At 35.7% G+C, this 21241-nt stretch overlaps 2 protein-coding genes across 5 annotated transcripts; both read right to left on the bottom strand.

Moving 5' to 3' along the window:
• Positions 1-2145: 2145 nt before the first annotated feature.
• LOC21396469 (WAT1-related protein At3g18200) lies at positions 2146-4060 on the bottom strand. The gene is made up of 7 exons (XM_010111812.2): positions 3867-4060; positions 3640-3702; positions 3404-3520; positions 3079-3319; positions 2772-2930; positions 2509-2660; positions 2146-2419 (listed from the first exon to the last, which is right to left on the bottom strand). The coding sequence occupies exons 1-7, from the start codon at positions 4058-4060 to the stop codon at positions 2257-2259; spliced, it is 1089 nt and encodes a 362-aa protein (XP_010110114.1). The 3' UTR covers positions 2146-2256.
• Positions 4061-6633: 2573 nt separating this feature from the next.
• On the bottom strand, positions 6634-21034 carry LOC21396468 (probable protein phosphatase 2C 8). 4 transcript variants are annotated; one of them, XM_024174574.1, is made up of 10 exons: positions 20638-21034; positions 19710-19818; positions 10664-10700; positions 10494-10538; positions 9433-9485; positions 8962-9123; positions 8374-8457; positions 7757-7846; positions 7567-7614; positions 6634-7067 (listed from the first exon to the last, which is right to left on the bottom strand). In XM_024174574.1, the coding sequence occupies exons 1-10, from the start codon at positions 20952-20954 to the stop codon at positions 6957-6959; spliced, it is 1056 nt and encodes a 351-aa protein (XP_024030342.1). In that variant the 5' UTR covers positions 20955-21034; the 3' UTR covers positions 6634-6956. The 4 variants fall into 4 exon arrangements, with proteins under 4 accessions (XP_024030342.1, XP_024030343.1, XP_024030345.1 ...); XM_024174576.1 differs by having other exon boundaries at positions 7005-7067; positions 7726-7846; XM_024174575.1 differs by lacking the exon at positions 7757-7846.
• Between the last annotated feature and the right edge of the window lie 207 nt (positions 21035-21241).

Genomic DNA, 21241 nt, shown 5'->3' with positions numbered 1-21241 from the left:
AAATGGTTTTATGTTTCATTTACCAGGTCCAGGTTATTTAAAATTTGATGAAGATTGTTTTTAGAATAGCATTTTTATGTTTGTCACATTAATTGCATGTTAGTACTCAATATGACAATTGACTTTGATTATATCAACTGAAAAGCCCTTCTATAAGATTACCCGTCTTTGATCAACGTCTTAATGTTGACCTCCTCATCCATAGTGACGCAAGTGTATTGCCAATGATGTTACATCAAGCCTCTGCTCCATCAAGGGATTGCATTCATAGAGATTGTTAGTGAGTGATGTTGTCATGTTTCCAATCTTAATTGTATCGAAACTCGTTGTTATGTGTGGTGTTTGAAATCTTATTCTATGTTTGAATTGCATACCAATTTTAGACTATTAAGTTGAGGATGTGGTTATATGACACAGTTGATATAAATTTAAACAGGTCAATTGCTTGTTGTCGGGTTAATTAAGCGTGTTACGTTGATTATTTATTTATGAATTGTCCTATAAATTTGTTGTACATTTGTTACTGATAAATCCTATCTAAAGGATGTGTGGGAAAAAGTCTTTTTTTTTTATAAAAAAAATCATTTTTTTTTTATAAATATCTGAAGTTTTGTTATATTAAGAAAATGGCTTTTTTCTTAAATGTGCTCAATTAGTGATTTATTTCCTTAGTGGTCAATCACAAATCAGTGTTTAACCAATATCAATCAATGATTTAACTAAGTGATTAACCAACGCAGCAACCATTTTAATGGTCACTGGTTATTTTTCTTGAAAAAAAAAAGTTTTAGATACTAGTTAAAAGAGGTGGTTAAAGTGGCCATTTCACCTAATTTCTCCATATTTAATAAAGCATGTCGGTAGACAGGTTATTTGTATCATGCTGTTGATAAACAGTTTTTACTCATATTTGTATACATTGACCAGTCTCGACACACAACAAAAACTATATAATGGCATTGAGTTTGCCCCAATGACACCGATATCAGATTTTGTTTCACATTGGGTTATACAGTTTGGAAATAGAAGTCTGTTCAGTTGTACTAGCTTAAAGGTTTACTTGTTTGTCACAATGTGAGCTACATGGCAAAACCTTTGGCATCACAAATAATCACTTTACATTGTTTGGTCACCAATGGTGATAGCATAGCGGCAAGGGATGAGGCACTCAACGACTCTTCTATGTTCCGAGTTTTTGCATATGCACTTATCCTTGTGAAATAGTGAATTTTTGTGTTTGGCGTGCATCAACCTCCTCATGGACTGGTCAGCTTGCATTCCACGAGTATTCCTATACATTTCGATGGTAGCCCTACATAGGGGTGTAAGAATTCAGGCCGAACCTGATGAACCCGCCCGAGCCGACCTTACCTACTTGAAAATAGTGGGATTTTTTTTTTTTTTTTTTGTGGTAGCAATAATGCCCAACCCGCAAAGTGCGGGTAAGGTCACAGGGCATATTTAAGGAACCCGATATTGCCCTTATCCAGCCGAATTTATCAGCACACTGGGAAAGAAATCAACCCTAAATTTAATATTTTTTTGGCTCAATTCTAACATTTTCTTTGACTACGGCTATTTTCGGACACATACAACACAAGCCCAATCACAAAGTTTTCTCTGGCCAATGATAATGGGCTTAATTGCAAGAACCCCAACGTCAACGCCCAATCCGACCAACCCGGTCACCCCGAGCCTACCCGAGGTAATTCAAAGGGTTACTGATTTGTTGGGAAGTGTTGCAGCCCAAATCTTTCTCAGCCCACACATTGCGGCTCGGCCCAATTTCTGGCCCAAGGCCGATCCTACCCGACCGACTTACAGGCCTAGCCCTACAATAATGCGTCAAATGTACCGCTCTATCTCGATTCTAATTTTCATTTGTTAACGTGAGGAATCGAGACAAGGCAGATAAGAAGTTCATTCTTGCTTGGCAGTAGTCCCAGAAAAAAAGGAAAATTTCTTTTGCAACCAAAAGGATATGAATGGAGCGAAAGAAATGTGTTGCTTAGTCAAAAGCATAAACAGAAAACTATGGTTGCATCAAAGAGTATTCATTGAAGTAGCCTTTTCTCCAACCCATTTTGCAGGGTGTCTTGACATATACATAATTCAACATCTTTTAAAACAAGAAAAGAGGGGGTAAAAAGGGGTAAAAAAAAAAGAAAAAGAAAAAAAAGTGTCCCATTAGATTTACATGTTGAGATGTTGGGCTCATCTCAAACCAGTAACTATCTTGACAAGGTATTAATTATATCAAGGTATGTCTGATTCAACTTCACCATCTTGTTTCTCTATACTTTCTTCATCAAGAAGTGGCACTTTAAATGGTTCCCTTTGGTTTTCCATTCTCCTCTCTCTGTTTTTACCCCATAGAACTAAGTAGAGACCTAGCATTATGAGAACGGCACCAACAATCCTGCAAAGGGAGAGAGAAAAATAAGAACCAAACTGTAACAACTGAGTAATATTGAGCTCTAGAAGTCATTTGTTGATGATAGAACATACCCTCCAGAATATAACTGATCGTGTAGAATTAGAGTTGCCATTATAGCAACTAGGAAGGTCTGCAAAGGCTGGAAGACTGCGACAAATACAGGGCCGCCTTTGTGGATACACCATGTCTGAAGGGCAATGACCACACCAGATGATATAATTCCCTAAAGAAAAAGAAAAGGGAATTGTCAAAAGAGTGTCAAGAAACCATGGAGATACAAAAATGTAACATAATAATTAATATATAAGGAGCTTAGAGTGCAAAAAATCATTACAGCATATAGGATTGTGAACACTTCCTCTCCAGATACGATTTTCCAACGCTCAAAGTCTGTTTCTACAAAAGCTGCGATGACTAGGAACTGGATCAATCCGAAGAAGCATGTAAATGATGTAAGTGAGAGCTTCGCCGGATACTTCTTCAGCACAGGAGCCTGCAAATTAAAATTTGGAACTTTCACATTTTAGGACATGAAACATGTTACTAGTCTTCAGACAGAAAAAAGCCAGACACATAGTTGGAACTTGTGAGTTTTATCAATAATTAACTACAAGGGGTCTAAGATTGTGTCATAGGCTAACCTGAAAGACCATCCAACTTGCCCATGATAAGCAGTGGCCAAGCAGGTATATACAACCCCATGTCCAGTTCTGCGCATTTCTCGGAATCTCCTCTGCTGAGGCATTTCCTTGTACTTGCACTGTCTGGTGCAAAAGAGGAGGCCCTTTGTAGAGAGTAATAACCGTGGCACCTCCTATACTTGCAATGGTTCCAAGGATTTTTGCCATCCCATCTCTCCTTGTGACGTTTACTTTCTCGAGTCTGCAGTTTTTCAGAGAGGGCTTAAGAGAACGTTGTTTACATATTCAGAAGCAAGAAGGATTTATAAGCAGAGTTTGGAACTACCTTAAAGCTGAAGCCATAAGAAAAGTAATTGCAGGAACTGAGTTTTGCATTGCTGAAGCAAATGTTGGAGATGCATAATACAATCCCAACAGATAAAATCCTTGATTTGCAGTGTACCTAACACCAGAAATCTAATAAGTGAAAGGAACTAAATGAAGTAGCTCAATATTCTAATGGAAAGTAATAGAAAAACAAGAATCAAGTTCTTGTATTTTATTGTTGATCTTTCTACTCACCCAAGTAATGCAAGAAGGAAGAACTGAGCCAACAAAGGGAGAGTAAGAGGTGGTCTTTCATTCCTAAGAGAAAACGTAAATAAATAAATTTAGGAAAAAAAAAACTATAACATTACAAAGTTGCATAAAATAGAATATTTTGACCTTTTAGATACAAAAAGCTCAAAAGAATCAAATAGGGGGAAAAAAGAAAGAAAGAAAAGAATGGTGCCATTATGAGAAATTACTTCTCTAAGAAATAAGCTGATGGACCCAGCAAAAGTAATGCAATGAGATTCCTATAAACTGGGTAAACAACTTTGCTAACACCAATATTTAGTGCAACTCTAGAGACAATGTGAAACCCTGAAAAGCAGAGCTGCAGGACAAGCAAAGCCAGAAGAATCTTTACATTGTCAGACAAAACAATTTCTTTTCCCATTCTTCTAATCAATCAAAATCTCCTTTTAGCACACTTTGTTAATTGGGTGATACATTACAAATCATGCTGATATTTATACAGATGCTTGGAAGAATAATCATTTTGGAAAATTGTATATTATTTTCTGCATGAGGGTAGCAAACTACCAAAAAAGCATCTGCATATTTATCTTATGGACCTATTTTATTATATGTGACATAGTATAAAGTTCTTATGCGTGAAGGCTTTGTGTTTTGCATTAATATATGTTCCTTAATAATAGACATTTTTTAATTAAGGGAGACAAAATTTGGGTAAAGCATGTTGGCCAGGCAGTTAGAGAGTGGCCAACCTTGATTTCTATGCATTGACCATGACCCATAATTTTCTAGGTATGTCTGTCTATTATGAGACCCTTATTTGTCAATAGTCTCTCATTAAATTAGGGGCCCAAAAAAAGGAAAAAAAAATTGTCTTTTTTAATGTGAGATTGATACCAAACACTGATAATGAAACGACAAATGGTCACTGGGATTAGGTGGTTTTATTGAAAATCATGGATGAGAGGCAGTTCTTGTATATTAGTTGGATGTACAAGGAGATCACTGCAAAAGGAATCAAAGTGATGGCATGTGATGCTAATGATTTGGGCATTTTTTTTTTTATTTATCTTTCTAAAAGTGATAAAATAAGAACTTAGCTGAGGCAAACCACATGTAGGTTACTAGTAGATTGGTCAAGGTTTTGGTACAAAACAAAATATTGAAGTGAAACAGTTCTTTGGAATGAGTTGATGGGCTAAAAATTCATGGAAATTTTGGCCATGAATGATGCTATAATATGCAAAATAGAAATTATCCTGGTATTACTTTTTCTTTTCTTTTATTTTGTTTTTTTTTTTTCAAAAGCCTTAATTCACATAAACTACTTGGCTGGCTGCATATAAAACTCATTAATAAAGTAAAGTACAGAAACGGAAGTAGATCGAGGAACATTTACTTCGGCACATCTTAACAAAAGGTGTACTTTTATTTTGTGAGATTTTTATGATAGGGTATGAAAGAGCCACCAACAGTAAGGCTCTATTTTAAACCGTCATGTTCCACCAATTTTGCATATCTTTTCGTTTTAATGTGATTTTTACGAAATCTTAGTGCAAAAACATACACTAGGATAGAACTCATTTTATTACGGGTTTTGTCCATGAATGTCATTTGGTTCATGACATCCTCAAAGTCCCTTGTGCAAAACAAAAACAATATACACCGCAATCATTTTTTATATGGCTGCTGGATTGAACCTCATGACCACCCAGCAATCACCAACAGAATCTGCAATAGATTTTGCAATCGCTTTATTGGCTGAACATGTACTATTCATGTCAGACTTGTTTCATGTTAAGCAAAATGAATCTCCATCTTGAGTGTTTTCAGAGGACATTTTCTGATTTGAGTGAGATTACGAGATTTGAGAAATCAAATAGGCGATATTATAGTGAAACATGGACATAGGAGAGTTTTTCCTCTTAAAGCCAACAAAAAAAAAAGGGCAGAATAAGTATTTTTTCCCCTTTTACCACACTCATTCCATAGTCCATTCTAGATTCAAGCTTTAAAATCCTTAAGAATTACCTTCAAAGATAATTCTAGAGAATCACTTATTGATATAAATAATATTTTATGGACGAATATCTTGCATAAACATGTCCCTTACGAAATGGAAATTTGTCAGGAGAGGATTCACATCCGCTGTATCTGCATGGGATTTCTGCTCCCCAACCATTCATGAACCTTTCGTTAACTTGGTTCGAAAGATTTTTAACAAAAGTGCAAATTGGAGTAAGAATATTCTCCCTTCAGCCTTTGTCTGTGAAGGGCACAAAAAGAAAGCAAACAATGAATTTCGTCTACAATCATTAATCAACATGGGATTGGCTCAAATCTCATTATCTCTTTGTACCCATAATTTTATTTTTTTTTAATAATAATGCACCCAGAACATTAACGGTGCATTCTTTTCACAACTATGGTCACAATTCAAATTTTTTATGGGAAAGAAAACACTGTAATAAAAGAACTTGAGTTGTGATTTGAATTGTGAAAAGAATAACTTTCAAGATTATGTGACTTGGTTTTGGCAAAATGTCAAAAGTTCAATTGCAGTAGTACTCAGGTCAAGCAAAACCATCATCTAATTTGGGGTTTAGAGGATGAACACTTGTGACTTTTTTAGTTTCTTTATCTATTATATTTCTTTGGGAAAAATTTTCCACTAGTTTCTTTCCATTATAGCTTATATAGCTAATAATTGATCACGAGCACACAAAATCCCTGAAGGAAGCATTGTCCAAACTAGAAAATGGTCAGGGCTTCCAAAACATATGGCTCAAAGGATGTCAGATCCAGATACCTGATACCGTACTTCTTTTGATGGAACTCTATTTATTTGTGTAACTAAACAATGGACTTCACAAAAAGTCAAAAATGTGTAGCTAAAGTCTCAACAATACCACTTTTTGTAATATGACTGTTCTTGAGAAGGCTACTACTGAAAAAAAAAATGATAATAATTGAAAAGGATATTGCTGTTCACCATACCCAGTCAGAGAAAAAATTACTTTAATAGTCTAACAACTGTTACACACTAAGCAGCCAAGAAAAACATAAATGTTGGAATGTTCATACAAATTAATCAAGATTTACCATTTAAAGTAAGATGTCTGCTTCAAACTCGGTATTACCGCAGCTCAAGTCTTCTGCAAATCTGAGAGACTAACCAACCGAAGTATTAGATTGCAGGGCAGAACAATTTCGGGGTACCTACAAATCCTTCAAAATACGAATGCATACAATACAGGACGTAGGAACGAGGAGTTTGAAAACCTCATCATCTCTAACAACTAGCAGCAAGCTAACAATTACTTGTGCCTGAAAACAATTAGGATTGCAGTGCAGTTATCTTTACAGCGGCGCTCAAGCACAGCTTCCCTAACGAGACGGCGGCTAACTGTTGCAACAGGTAATCCCTCCTGTTAAACAATACCACTTCAATTAATCAAATAATTTCCAGTAATCAACATGTAGAATTAGATTCAATAAAAAAAAAAAAGGGACTCCTTTAAGTGATAAGATCATTTCAATTATTAACATGCAGAAATAGTTTTAATAATAATAAACAAAAGTGAGCAACAACTAGAAAAATATCCATGGAAATAATTAGTTAGTTGTATGTACCAGATCAGCAGCTAGGAAATATTTATCGAGGTAAAATACAGAAAAAGTTCTTTATGGAAAAATCTTAGGGGGTAAATGTTATGATCAGCAAATCAATGTGTGTGTCAAATTAATGAAGAATAAAGAGTCCCCTTTGATTTTTGTGCATGACTTTCATATCAAAACCCTTTTAAGAGGGGAAAGAATAGAAATGAAATCTGAAAACTAAAGCTTTCCATTTGTTAAAACGAGTCAGAAGAAAGATAACAAATTATTTTCTGATATGATAAAGGAAGAAAAATCCTATCCCCAAACCTTTAACAATTTGTGAACAAAATCAACAGCATCACTTGGTCCAAAAACCTGAGAAGAAAGAAGAAAAGTGAAAATCAAAGATGATCAGAGACAAAATAACGAGTTGAAATTCATTTTGCGTTATAAAAAATAAAAATAATAAAAATAAAAAATACCAACAGGATATAACCCAAGTGCTCAAAGAGCATACCCCCCAGAGGCCATCACAACCAAGGATTAAAAAGTGCTCTCTGTCCGTAAGGTCAAAAGAATGAATATCAGGGGTAGCAACAACACCCACCTGCGTTTTATGATATCTCAAAGAAAGCAATTCATTAAACAATATTGCATATGAAGCGAAAAAAACACTTGAGTAAAATGGAAGAAAATGTGAGCCGGTTGAAATCAAGAATGTATCTGAAAAGAAGAAACCTTAATTTGCTCTCTTTTGGGCTTGGAGATCTCATTTTTTCTATAAAAATTTAGTCTTCCTTTCCAAGAAAAGAAATCATTGAAAAAAAAAAAGTTTTTAGCAATCTCATTTTTAAATGAAAGTCATAAGGTCCGTTCTTTTCACAATTCGAATCACAACTCAAACTTTTTGCTAGTGTTTTTCTCACAAAAAATCAACTTCGATTTGTTTTTGCTATAGTGTTTTCTCTCATAAAAATTCACTTTTCAATTTGAGTTCTCAACTCAAACCCGCGAAAAAAAAAGGCATTTAGAAAATTAGAAACATTTTCGACAAGAAAAAAATGTGTACTGAGGGTATAATCTTTCCAAGATAAAAGCTAATGCAAAAATGCTATCATTCAACTCAATTAGAACCTTCTTGAACTGACGGTCTCCAAATGCCCTAGAGACTTCAAGGCGACCTTGTAATCGTCCATTTGCACTCACTATACCACCAGCCTGAAAGTTAACAAATTTCTCATCAAAAGCATATCACATTACAAATTCAGATGCAAAAAATAAAGCGTAGCCATGAAGTTTGAGAGTCAATGAATGCAAACTAGGTTCTTAACCGGCAAAGCAAAGTTAAAAGCAACTTACTTAAAACCCCATGTCATAGTCAAATTTACCATTAATTCAGGGGGAGAATTGATAAAATGAAAGTAGAGATGTACTAAACCTAAAGTTAATCATGTTTCTCCTAGTATTCTTATGTTCAGGAAATGAAACTCACCAAAATAAAGAAAAATATAAACAAAATGTGTGACTGCTAATCTTTTGGCTCCTATTGGCATCTAACTGAATGAAGTACTTCAATTCATTCACAAGGCAGGAGTTGAGATAGGATTACGGAATAGTGAACTCAAAATTCTTTCAATTAGTTTGTAATAAGTATTATTTTGTGCCTTTTGTTTTTCATATCTATTATTATTATTATTGTTGGTGGATGCATGCAGCCATTACCTTCTGAATTCGAGCACGCTCCTGGGGATAGATTGCTTTGTGTTCTCTTGTCAGAACAATGGCTTTCATGGTGGTTGCTCCGTCAGGATTATGCTGCGATCCTTCTGAAGTAGATGAGCGTGCTACCACTGCCTTTGCATCTCCTATGTTAGCTACAAAAACCTAGGAACATCAAGCAGAACTTTAACATACTTGTGTATTGAGTGGCGATAAAATATGCTTAATAACATTTTCTCCTTTCAAGAAATTGAATGCCCAATCAAAAGGTAATGACATTTCAAGCAATACAGCAATCCCAGTAGCTATCCACTAGAAAGCGGTAAGCAAACAAACTTATCATATTTCATCTGAGACGCTAGATCAATTAACATTTTACAAGTCCCTAATAATTAACGCATCTAAACTTTGAGAATCATGACCCTCAGTTGTTGAACACGTTAAAAGTTAACAGTTGCAGTCTTGCAAACTTACTGTTTTTCCTACTATCCAAACACATACAGCAGTAGCACCATCCTGCCATCCCCCTGATAAAGATATCAAAAAGAAGTTCTCAACTGTAGCTTAAGAGTCTTTCTAAGCATTGAACTTGTTCCACATGATTCCTAGTTAATGAGACAAAATAAGAAATGGAGAACAGAAAATAAGAAGAACAAGGGAGAGAAAACACAAATAAGCCTTTTTTATTTTAATTTTTTACTTTTTATTATTAATAATTATTATTATTTAAAAAAAAATCTGAATCCTATCAAAGAAAAAAAAAAGAAAGAATTGTGGCCTTGTTGTAGCACCAACAAATCAAGAGAACAAAAAGGTCAAGAACCATACAGTTAACATGTTTATTTTCAATCGTGATATTTAACCAAAAACTTCAGATAATTATTCAAGTAATACACATTATTCATTTTTTGTTTAGGTCAAACTTGTTCTCGAAAATCTGTTACATTCATTAGTTAATGCTTTAGTTTGCAAGTAACTGAAACTACTAATGATTTTTTTTTTTTTTTGATATCTAGAGATCCCACGAACCCACATTGTGAGGCCGAGTTAGAAATTGGAGCCTTCCAAACTCTACAATTTTTGGAATGCAGGAAACTACGACTTTTGTCATGTAGGCGCCTCTAAGGTTGTTCAACCCCAGACGTTGTGGGAACAAACCAAAGGCCTGGCCGTTCCAACCAACACCCCATGGGTAATCAAATGTTTTTACTATACGTAAAAATCATGATACATGGTCTATCTTTAGCTTGTAACATGTTCTTCTGACATATGGTTCCAATGCAAACTATACTAGCTAGTAACTGAAAGCTAGGCATACATAGGGTTGGATGCACTTTCATCTTGAAAGTTATGATGACATTACACAGTTATAAATCTTCTTGAAAAAATAACTTTTCTTGAAAAAGAAAATCCAAGAATAAAAAACGAAGTTCAGAATGAAATAGCATTAAAAGATCGAAACTTAAAATAATGCTTGTACTTCAATAAAAGACATGGAAAATTCCTAGAGTTTGATCTAAGGCACTAGTCTGTACCTGCAGCACTTTCTTGAAGGAGAGACTCATCTGTTTTCCGAAAACCTAAATTGAGTGAAGAAAGTTTCAAATGAAAACATTAAACAAGGTAAACATCGGTAAATAATTCATAACCAAATATTTTCTATTTTCTACATATGTACAGGAAAAAGAAGTGATATGTTTCATACCATCAAGTATTGCTCTTTTAGCCACTTTTATATCCAACTGCAATTCCCAAAAAAGGCAGTATGTTATTTAAAATTAGTATATAGTCTTAAATGTAATATGTAAAAAATGCAGTTAGTTAGATTTTTTTTTTTATAAAAAAAAGTCTGACAAGGAAAGTATCTCAAGTTATATGATATTGCTTCTTTATTCTATGGCGGAGTTTCTCTTTCTTCTATGGCGGAGTTTCCATTGATAAAAGTTAATTCCATTCCACGTGGCATGAACAAACCAAGAAACTTCCAAGCATTATGTGTACACACAAATATATACACTATTCTTTTTTACCACGAATTTTCACTACTTGACCATATATTTAGTCACTTGCACCAGGAATTTTCAAAAGAATCACATCATAAGCAAGACAGCACCAACCACTTAAATTTGTAGAATATAAATATTGAACTCATGAAACATCAACTTAATTTAAGGTACCGTAGTGAAGATGGCTTTACAAGACCGGTGAGCAAAAGATGAAGAAACAAAGATACAATAAGTTCTGAAATTTCAAGACTTTTTCTTGCGAAAAGCTATAAAGATAAATGAGCAATGGCCAGAATTTTCATTGAATATAAAAAGTACAGCATAAGAAAGTAGAACAAGTTGAACAACTGCAAAATGTTTCTTTACGGGTGGAACGACCCTTTGGTTTTGGTTCTATGAAAATGACTACGATGACGTGCAAGTGTACAATTTTGCCAATCTTGTCGATCATATGGATGTAAAGAGCGCAGAAATTCGAGAACAAGGAGCAGCACATGCACTTTCTTCGTGAGAGAATCAGATATGTTTCTTCTTATTGGGCATCTACAGACAAGGAATTTTACAATTTTCCTTTCTCTTTGATGATTATTCTTAGCAAGAGGGACTGATGGTTTTCATTTATGGTTTCTTTCATTTTAATAGTCTTTCGGAGGGATCTTGTAACACCCGACTTTTTGAGCTTCTAGTTTATTATAGGAAATTAAGAGGCTTATTTTATGCTAGAGACAGCATTTAAATTTGAGCATAAGTGGTTAATAAAATTGCCAATGACAAGTTGACATATGATTTTTATTCATAGTTATTTTATGTAATGTGATGGTATGAGTCTGCTCTCTCTCACGTGTAACTCTTTTAATTCATCAATAACTACTATATTTGTACTGTATTACTAGTATACACATGTTAAATTCTTCTACAATGTTCTATAGCCGCTTATGTATCTATAGATATTATATTAATGGTATATTTTAAATAATTATATGTAAGAACCAATACTGGTAAGTCAGCAACTTTTTAAGGTTATTTGATATGGATTTTCATTCATCAACAAAACTCACTCATTTCTTCTTGAAGTTCTCCGACGTTTCCCATTCATTAACTTTCCCATACTTCTCTCCATCCCAGAGATATAACAGTAAGTTTTTCTCTAATTTTTAAACTCTCCTTTACCGTGTTCACTTCTATCGACAATTTTGATGGAGTTTAGGTAATGATACATGGACACACACACACTTATACACATCTACATATAGTTTTTAAGAAGATTAGCACATTATAATATGTTTATTTAATTGGATTACTTCTTCTTTTATATAGCAACTTTGACCTGTTATTGTTGCTTAGTTATTATGTAGTTTAATTCTTACCTGTCTTATAAAACCGCAGACATGTTTAGGCCTATGTACCTCTTTATTGTCTAGCTCTTCAATTATAATACTTTGATATATATACATATATCATGATAGAGGAATAATTAGGCTATAATCATTTATATTTCCAGCTTTGTATATATAGATGGTTATATGTCTAAAGAGAATTCCATGGAAGAATAGTAGTTGATATTGGGTGGCTGTTCTACTCTTATTTCAATGTGTCCATGATGTCTAATTTACGTTTACCTTCCGTTTAGATACTAGACTTCCGTGGGTAGTTAGCTTTATGTGTAAAATAGAATCTTTTCGTCCAAATAATAAATAAAGGATTCGATTTTATCTTATTATGTATTGTAATATATGTAGAAGCACTTCATTATTGAACAGGTTACTAGTACTAAATTTGTCTTTATATCTTTAACGCAATAGGAAAGTTTGTAAGCATTCTGGAGGCTATTTATACTTTCAGTTATTATAGTTATCCCGAGTCGAGGTAAGTAGAATCTTCAACTTTTCAGAAGAATAATAGAATGGCTGTTATGTTTTTTGTTTCTAAGTAATATCATGGTCTTTTATGTTTATTCTGTGATTTATGAAGTATATGAAAACATGACATTATATATGTTTATTGTAAGTGTGAGAAAAGATACCGGAGAAGAAAACCATAAAACACTGCTCAGAAAGTTTTATTAGAAAATCGGTAAATGAATACAACAAAAGACCTAGAACTTATAGCCATATTCTGGTCAGAGACTATCTCAACAAACTAGGAAACAAATCAAACAAATCAACAACAAATCATGAAACTAATAACTCAGAAAAATAAGGTCCTGATTTTATTCTCTAAAATATAGGGCTGACTAAATCAACCCTTAACTGCCCCCAAATCTCCCGGATATCAGGGATACCAGAGATAGGCTGATTTTCTAACACTCCCCCTCAAGCTGGATTGTATACATCAAACAATCCCAACTTGTAAATCATCTTCTCAAAAAGAGGTCTTGGCAATCCTTCAGTTAGAATGTCTGCTGTCTGCTCGGCTAAAGCTATATGAGGAATGCAAAGAGTCCCATCTTCAATCTTCTCTTTGATAAAGTGTCGATCAACCTCTACATGTTTAGTACATGCACAGGATTATGAGCTATGCTGATGACAACTTTGTTGTCGCAGTACAATATCATAGGACTTTCTGTTGCAACTTGAAGTTCTTCAAGGAGTAGCCTTAGCCAAATCAATTCACTAACTCCATTTGCTAAGGATCTAAGTTCAGCCTCTACGCTACTTCTAGCCACTACATTTTGCTTTTTGCTCCTCCATGTCACCAAGTTTCCCCAAACATAAGAACAGTAACCGGATGTAGATCTCCTATCTGCCACTGAGCCAGCCCAATCAGCGTCAGTATAGGCTTTAATTTCACGAGATTCTCCCTTCTTAAAGAACAATCCTTTTCCTGGGCTTCCTTTTAGATACTTCAATATCCGGATGACTGCATTTAGGTGTTCCTCATATGGAGCATGCATAAACTGGCTTACCATGCTAACAGCGAAAGCTATGTCTGGTCTCGTATGAGCTAAATAAATAGGCTTTCCAACGAGCCGCTGATATCTACCCTTGTCCACTGGTGTACTTGTATTTTGATCTCCAAGTTTAACATTTGGATCGGCTGGGGTATCAACAGGTTTGCATCCAAGTAACCCAGTCTCCCTTAAAAGATCTAGGACATATTTTCTTTGAGAAATAGAGATACCTGATCTATTTCGAGCAATCTCCATACCCAGAAAGTACCTTAGCGTACCCAGATCTTTGATCTCAAATTCATCTGCAAGCTTCTTCTTTAAATAACCCATTTCTGGAACATTATCACCTGTTAAGATAATGTCATCAACATATACAATAAGTATAGTTGACTTACCACCTTCATGTTTGTAGAATAGTGTGTGATCAGTGTGAGCCTGCTTATACCCTTGTTGGCGGACTACTTTCGTGAACCTTTCAAACCACGCTCTAGGTGATTGTTTCAGTCCATAGAGGGATTTTTTCAACTTACACACCTGCCCTGTTTGTCCAGCACTCTTGAAACCTGGAGGAAGTTCCATATAAACTTCTTCAGTCAAGTCACCATTGAGAAATGCGTTCTTGATGTCAAGTTGGTGGAGTGGCCAATCTATATTTGCTGCAAGAGAGAGAAGGACCCGGATGGTATTGAGTTTGGCAACAGGGGCAAAAGTCTCTTGGTAATCTATCCTGTAGGTCTGAGTAAACCCCTTAGCAACCAAACGCGCTTTGTGCCTTTCAATGGACCCGTCAGATTTATACTTCACTGTGAATACCCATTTACAGCCTACAAGTACAGCATCTCTGGGTTTTTTAACCACTTCCCAAGTCCCATTCTTCTCTAGAGCTTGCATTTCTTCCTCTACTGCCATTTTCCACTCAGTTCGTTGAAAGGCTTCTTCAATATTTCTTGGAATTTCCGTGTCTTCAAGACTGGAAACTAATGCTTTATAGAAGAGGACAAATGGTCATACTATACAAACTGAGCTATAGAATGTTGAATACAGGAACGGACACCTTTTCTTAAAGCAATAGGTTGATCATCAGTATTAACCATAGGAGGAAGGGTAAGAAAATTACCTGAGTCCGGGTTGGATTCATGACAATCCTCGAGAGTAAGAGGGACTTGTTGATTCTTCCGACGAGAGTAAACACAAAGTTCTGTATTTGGATGGAATTTCTGTTGCTGGACATCTAGATCATGCACCTTGTTTTCTTCTTGATTATTTTCCACATCAAGATTCCCTCCTTGTTTATTGCTTTCATCGACCACATCAAAATTTTCAACTCTTGGTAAACTGAGATTTTCAGAGTGTGAGGGATTAGGTTCTAAAAAAGGCAAGTTCGGTGAAGTGAAAGAATTGGGGATTTCAGAGGTGGTAGAATTGAGGATTTCAGAAGAAAAATGCCAGAAATTTCCTTCACTGTTTGTCTCCCCCTGAAGGGAATTTGTGGAATAGAAAGGAGTATTTTCAAAAAAGGTGAGGTCCATGGTTACAATGATTTTTTTTCTTTTCTGGAAAATAACATTTGTACCCCTTTTGGTTTGCAGCATATCCAAGAAAAATGCATTTGAGAGCCTTTGGATCAAGTTTGTTCCGATTGGGTTCATGATTATGAGCAAACACAGTACAGCCGAACACTTTTAGGGGAAGAATACTAAAGGTTCGGTTTTCAGGAAAAAGCTTGGAGAGGACGTTTAGTGGAGTTTGAAACTGAAGAACATTTGTGGGCATTCTGTTTATAAGGTAGCAAGCAGTGAGAACAGCATCCCCCCAAAATTGTTTAGGAGTATTGGTTGTAAACATGATGGACCTAGCAACTTCCAAAAGGTGTTTGTTTTTTCTTCAGCTATGCCATTTTGCTGGGGTGTATTGGTGCAAGAACTTTGATGAATAATCCCATTTGTATTAAGATATCCTCCTAAAATCTGGTTAAAGTACTCTTTACCATTATTAGTGTGTAAGATTTGGATATTTGTGGAGTACTGAGTTTTAACCATGTTGTGAGAATTTATGAACGTTTGCTCAACATCATATTTATCTTTGAGTAAGTACAACCAACACACACGAGTATGATCATCGATAAAGGATATAAACCAACGCTTTGAATAAATATTGTGAGACCGTGAGGGTCCCTAAATATCACTATGAATCATGGCAAAAGGTCTAGTTGCTTTAAAAGGTTTTGGTTTAAACACGGATTCATCGATAAAGGATATAAACCAACGCTTTGAATAAATATTGTGAGACCATGAGGGTCCCTAAATATCACTATGAATCATGGCAAAAGGTCTAGTTGCTTTAAAAGGTTTTGGTTTAAACACGGATCTTTGATGTTAGCCAACTGACATATTTCACATTGAAAAACGTCATTATTCTTAAACAAGGAAGGAAACAAGTGTTTTAAATACGCGAAACTAGGATGCCCTAACCTAAAATGCCACAGCATTACTTGATTTTGCCTTGAAGAAGGTTCCCAACTAACAGTATGAACTTGTTTGATCTCGTCGGTGTCCTCGTCAAAGTAATATAGTCCCTCATGCTCACTAGCATTGCCAATCCTCTTCCCCGAACCCTGGTCCTGAAATTCACAATGATTCTGTGAGAAGATCACTCTACAATTACAATCCTTAGAAATTTTGCTCACTGACAGTAGATTACAGGATAAATTTGGAACATGTCATACAGACTTAAGAACAAGGGAGTTAATCTTAATAGTTCCAATTTCAACAATCGGAGACAAGGTTCCATCTCCAATTCTCACTTTAGTGTGACCATAATTTGGAGTATATGAGCAAAATAATTGAGCACAACCTGTCATATGACCTGAGGCTCCGGAGTCAATAATCCAGGAATTTTTTTCTTCCTTTGTGCAATTTAGGGCTGAAAGAAAATTACCTTGCCAGGCAATTAAAGAAGTACCAATTACTTTTTCTAGAGTGAGTAACTTGTAAAGACGCTCAAGTTGCTCCTTACTGAGGTTGATGCTGCCCAAATTCTCACCAGATTTTTGTTCAACTCGTTCAGCATTGGATTGGTAGGCACGGGTTTCTTTTTGAAACTGTCCAGGTTGCCTTTGATGTTCACGGTTGTGCTGATTGGGAGGTTTCCCATGTAATTTCCAGCAAGTTTCTTTAGTGTGATTGGTTCTTTGACAATAATCACACCAAAGATTCCCCTTTTTAGCACGCCATGGTTCATTAGAGAAGTCTGGTTTTCTGTTCTGTTCATAGTTTTTGGAGACCAGTGCATAAGCCTCTGTTTGGGCAGTACCTCTAGGATCACCGAGCATAATCTTGCGCCTACTCTCCTCCCTTCGAACCTCAGCAAAGACTTCTTCAATCTGAGGTAGAGGTCGGATTCCAATCATTCTACCACGAACCTCATCTAGATCCTTATTCAGCCCTGCAAGGAAGTCATAGGTACGGGTTTTTTCTATAAGTTTCACATATTTATCTAAACACTCACCACACCAATCATTGGGCTCAAACAAATCCAGTTCCTGCCATAACTTGGTAAGGGTAGTGTAATACTCTGTCACATTCATACTTCCTTGTTTGAGATCCCTAGCTTGGTCTCTTAATTCACACAACTGTGCAGGATTCTCCAGATCGGAATAGGCAAATTTCACCTTATCCCAAATGACTTTGGCCGTGGAGTGATCAAGGTATAATGACCCAATGTGTTCTTCCATAGAGTTGATGAGCCAGGACATCACCAAGGCATTTTGGGTGTCCCACGATGTGTATGCAGGGTCGGTTGGGTCTGGTTTCTTTGTGGAGCCATCAAGAAACCCAATTTTTCCTCTTCCTCGTATAACCATCTAGACAGACCTTGACCATTGAAGGAAGTTTTTTCCATTTAGTTTGTAGGGAGTGATTAGAAGGGAGGAGTTCAGAGAGGAGTTATCAAAAGAAGCAGTGGGGTTAATTGTAAGGCTCGGTATAGCGGAAGATTCAGTAGAAGCTCCCTCCTTTCCGTCCTTGCTTAACCCAGTGAGGGCCTGCTTAAAGCTATTGGCCATGTCGTTTTCCTCTCAACGGTATCTCAGCTCTGATACCATGTGAGAAAAGATACCATAGAAGAAAACCATAAAACACTGCTTATAAAGTTTTATTAGAAAATCGGTAAATGAATACAACAAAATACCTAGAACTTATAGCCATATTCTGGCCAGAGACTATCTCAACAAACTAGGAAACAAATCAAACAAATCAACAACAAATCAGGAAACTAATAACTCAGAATAATAAGGTCCTGATTTTATTCTCTAAAAGATATGGCTGACTAAATCAACCCTTAACTGCCCCCAAATCTCCCGGATATCAAGGATACCGGAGATAGGCTGATTTTCAACAGTATGATTTATGAAAGGCATATGAATGCACGGCAAACTGACATGTTCATTGAGCATTTAAGCATTCATGACATGGTTCATGATATGAAATTCGTTATAAAGAGGAATGAGGTTTTTCTTAAAATGGAGTATGGTGCTTGATAGGTGGTCAGGGGTGGGACCGCTAGACCCAAAGATTGGTGATAAATACTTGAGGTCGAAAGACCGGTCGAGGAAAGCTGCAAAGACTGAGATTGAATACGGCAAATACCTGAGGTCGAAAGACCAAGTATGGGAAACCCATATTATTATATTTTATTGCCAAAACATGATGAACAGGTTCCAAAAACCACGGCCTATCATTGTTAGTTAAGTACCACACTTCAGGGTACCCAAAAAGACTGTTTTCATGAAGGAAATGATTGAAGAATGAAGACTGATATAAGGAAATGTGTCATAGCATCCTCATACAAAGTTTATGTTCTGCATAAGTTTCTACTTACTGAGCTTCTAGCTCATATAGTTCTTGTGATACAGGTTGGAGATATTACTAGCTAAATAGGACTGAAGGTTGACTGAGTACAAGATTATGAAGTCCCATGACAAGTGATGATGTAGCTTAGAGAGTTATGTTTTATTTTGTGATAGACTATAGACCTCCCTCAGAAAGTTTCAGCAGATTTTCTCTAAGCATTTGATTTTATTATTTATAGTTATTCTGCTGCTTGTGGGATTTTCTTTTTAGATTACAATTTAAGCACAGGGAAGTCTATGAGAAGTAGTGCTTTTTAGGCTGGGGCTAATAAGAATAAATTGATGAACAACCTGCTAGCTTAAGGGGCGTTACAGATATCCTACCCTCTAATAACTTTGTAAAAGTCTTGCATATCAATATAACTCCAAACATACAATGATACAAGCAACATGGCTTTGCAATAATTTGTGCATCACCATGGAAAAGTGATGGTATAACAAAGGCTAATTATAGAAAAACTTATGAACAGTCAATTGACTAACCATTAAGCTTATACGTCTGATACATTCCATTATGTTGTGCACATAACAGAAGCTTGCAACCATATTACATAATACTTTCTCTTTCGATTTCTTTTACTTCTTTTTGTCAGTAAGTCAATCACAGTACTTCAACTAATTTAACAACCAAACTTTTCCTAAACAAGAACTGTTTAACCATTCTACTTGTATCATTTGTGTTTTTTCTTTCTTTCTCGAGTTTTGACAGTTGGATGCAGTGCACAACTAGCAGGATAAGCTAATCATCAACTATTGAAGCACACCACACCCTTTCTTATAAACTTCTGCATTCAAGAACATTATAAATTAAACAGGTTCCTGGGGCACTAGTTTAAATCTAGTCCATAAGAATTCTGAACTTGCGTATTTAAAAAGGATTACGTATGTTTTCAACTCCAGTGCCTTAAGAAACAAATATGTGCCATAATAGACCAAGCAAACACACCAACTCACGTGGTAACCCAGCTGAGAGAACATTTGCATGTAAATGCTTCTGGGCATATTCCGCAGCCAATCGGCCTCCGTGTCCATCATATATTGCAAAATGTGCACACCTGAAAAAGATAAGGACACTTGAATCAAACAAAAACCACCAAATGAAGTAATGGATGTAGCATTTGCAACCTACGAAAGCAAATAATTTGCTTCGTCAATGAAAACACTGTAACAAAAAAAAATCGTAATAAGTACGAGACGCGAATTAATGCGGTTGATAATGTCCCTAATTTGAAGAATAGTTAACTTTGAAAGATAGAGTGTAAACAAGTATATTCAAGCACATAGATAGAGTTTCAATAATTACGGACAGTTGACAATATTTGTGATTGGAAGTAGAACAACCCAACAACAGTTGTACCAACTCTGAAGGAAAAGGAGCTCAACATAGAGAATACATAACCAAATATATCAAAGCACACAAACACATAGATGAGACCATCGCAATATTGCAAAAGATTATAACAAAAATCTCCTTTGTTTCATCGAAATGTTGAGTTATACCATATGTTTTCAACAATATCATCTTTATCCCTTATGTTTTAAGGGATAAGCTTAACACGATCTGTAGAACATGGGTTGATATGTGTAGCACTTTTGAAAACATAAGGTGGAACTGAACATTTTGATAAGGCAAATATATATATTTTTTTAAATCCTACTTCAAATGAGTCTGAATGAGGAAAAAATAATTCTTTCTTTATCACCCCTCCCCAAAAGAGAGAGGGAAAAAAAAGTAGAATAAACACATATATGAAACTTCATCAGAACTATCAATAATTGTCCAAAAGTAAGTAGATTGAAGAACCAAATGTACGGGATACTACAAGAACGGAAAATAAGGATTTGTAAGGAGAAGAAAGGAATAGAATAAGAACCTCAATTTGGAAGGATAATCCAAAGCGGCGTCCAAGAGCACAACCCAAGCGTCCTCCATAGAATGCCTAGAGCCCTTATCTTCAGCTGCATCAGCTTCAATTTCAAAACCCATTTCTCTCGAAACGGGTTTATCATTTTCAACCTCGGAACCAGCATTTTCAGAGCCAACAACTTCTGGGTTTTCATCGTTTTCGGTCTTGGACTTCTTATTCGCAGTCGAATTAGGGACTTTGGAATCGATTGTGCGCTTCTGCGTTGGGTTTGGTTCGCCATCGCCCGCCTTCAGGCTCTTGTTTTCGGCGATTGAGTCGCTCATTTGAGTCGTTAACAACAAACTTCTTTGGAAGGAAAAAGGTCAAACTTGTTCGTTTGCTGAGAAAGAAGTAGAATAATGAGTGGTGTGTCAATGGGTTAGCCCTTGGAGTTGCACTCAGAGACAAAATTTAGGCCCGTTCTTTTGAGCGAAAAACTCAAAAAAATATAACTACAATTTTATTTGAGTTTATGTTCTTTTAAGTTTAAATTCGAGTTTAAACTCGAGTTTAGGACTAAAACTCGAGTTCAAATTTTTCTTTTAACTCGAGTTTAGAAACTCGAACTCAA

Source organism: Morus notabilis, unplaced genomic scaffold, assembly GCF_000414095.1.
Source record: "Morus notabilis unplaced genomic scaffold, ASM41409v2 Scaffold951, whole genome shotgun sequence".
NCBI classification, from domain to species: Eukaryota; Viridiplantae; Streptophyta; class Magnoliopsida; order Rosales; family Moraceae; genus Morus; species Morus notabilis.
The sequence above is the reverse complement of the archived record's forward strand: the minus strand, read 5'-3'. Positions and strand labels throughout refer to the sequence as shown.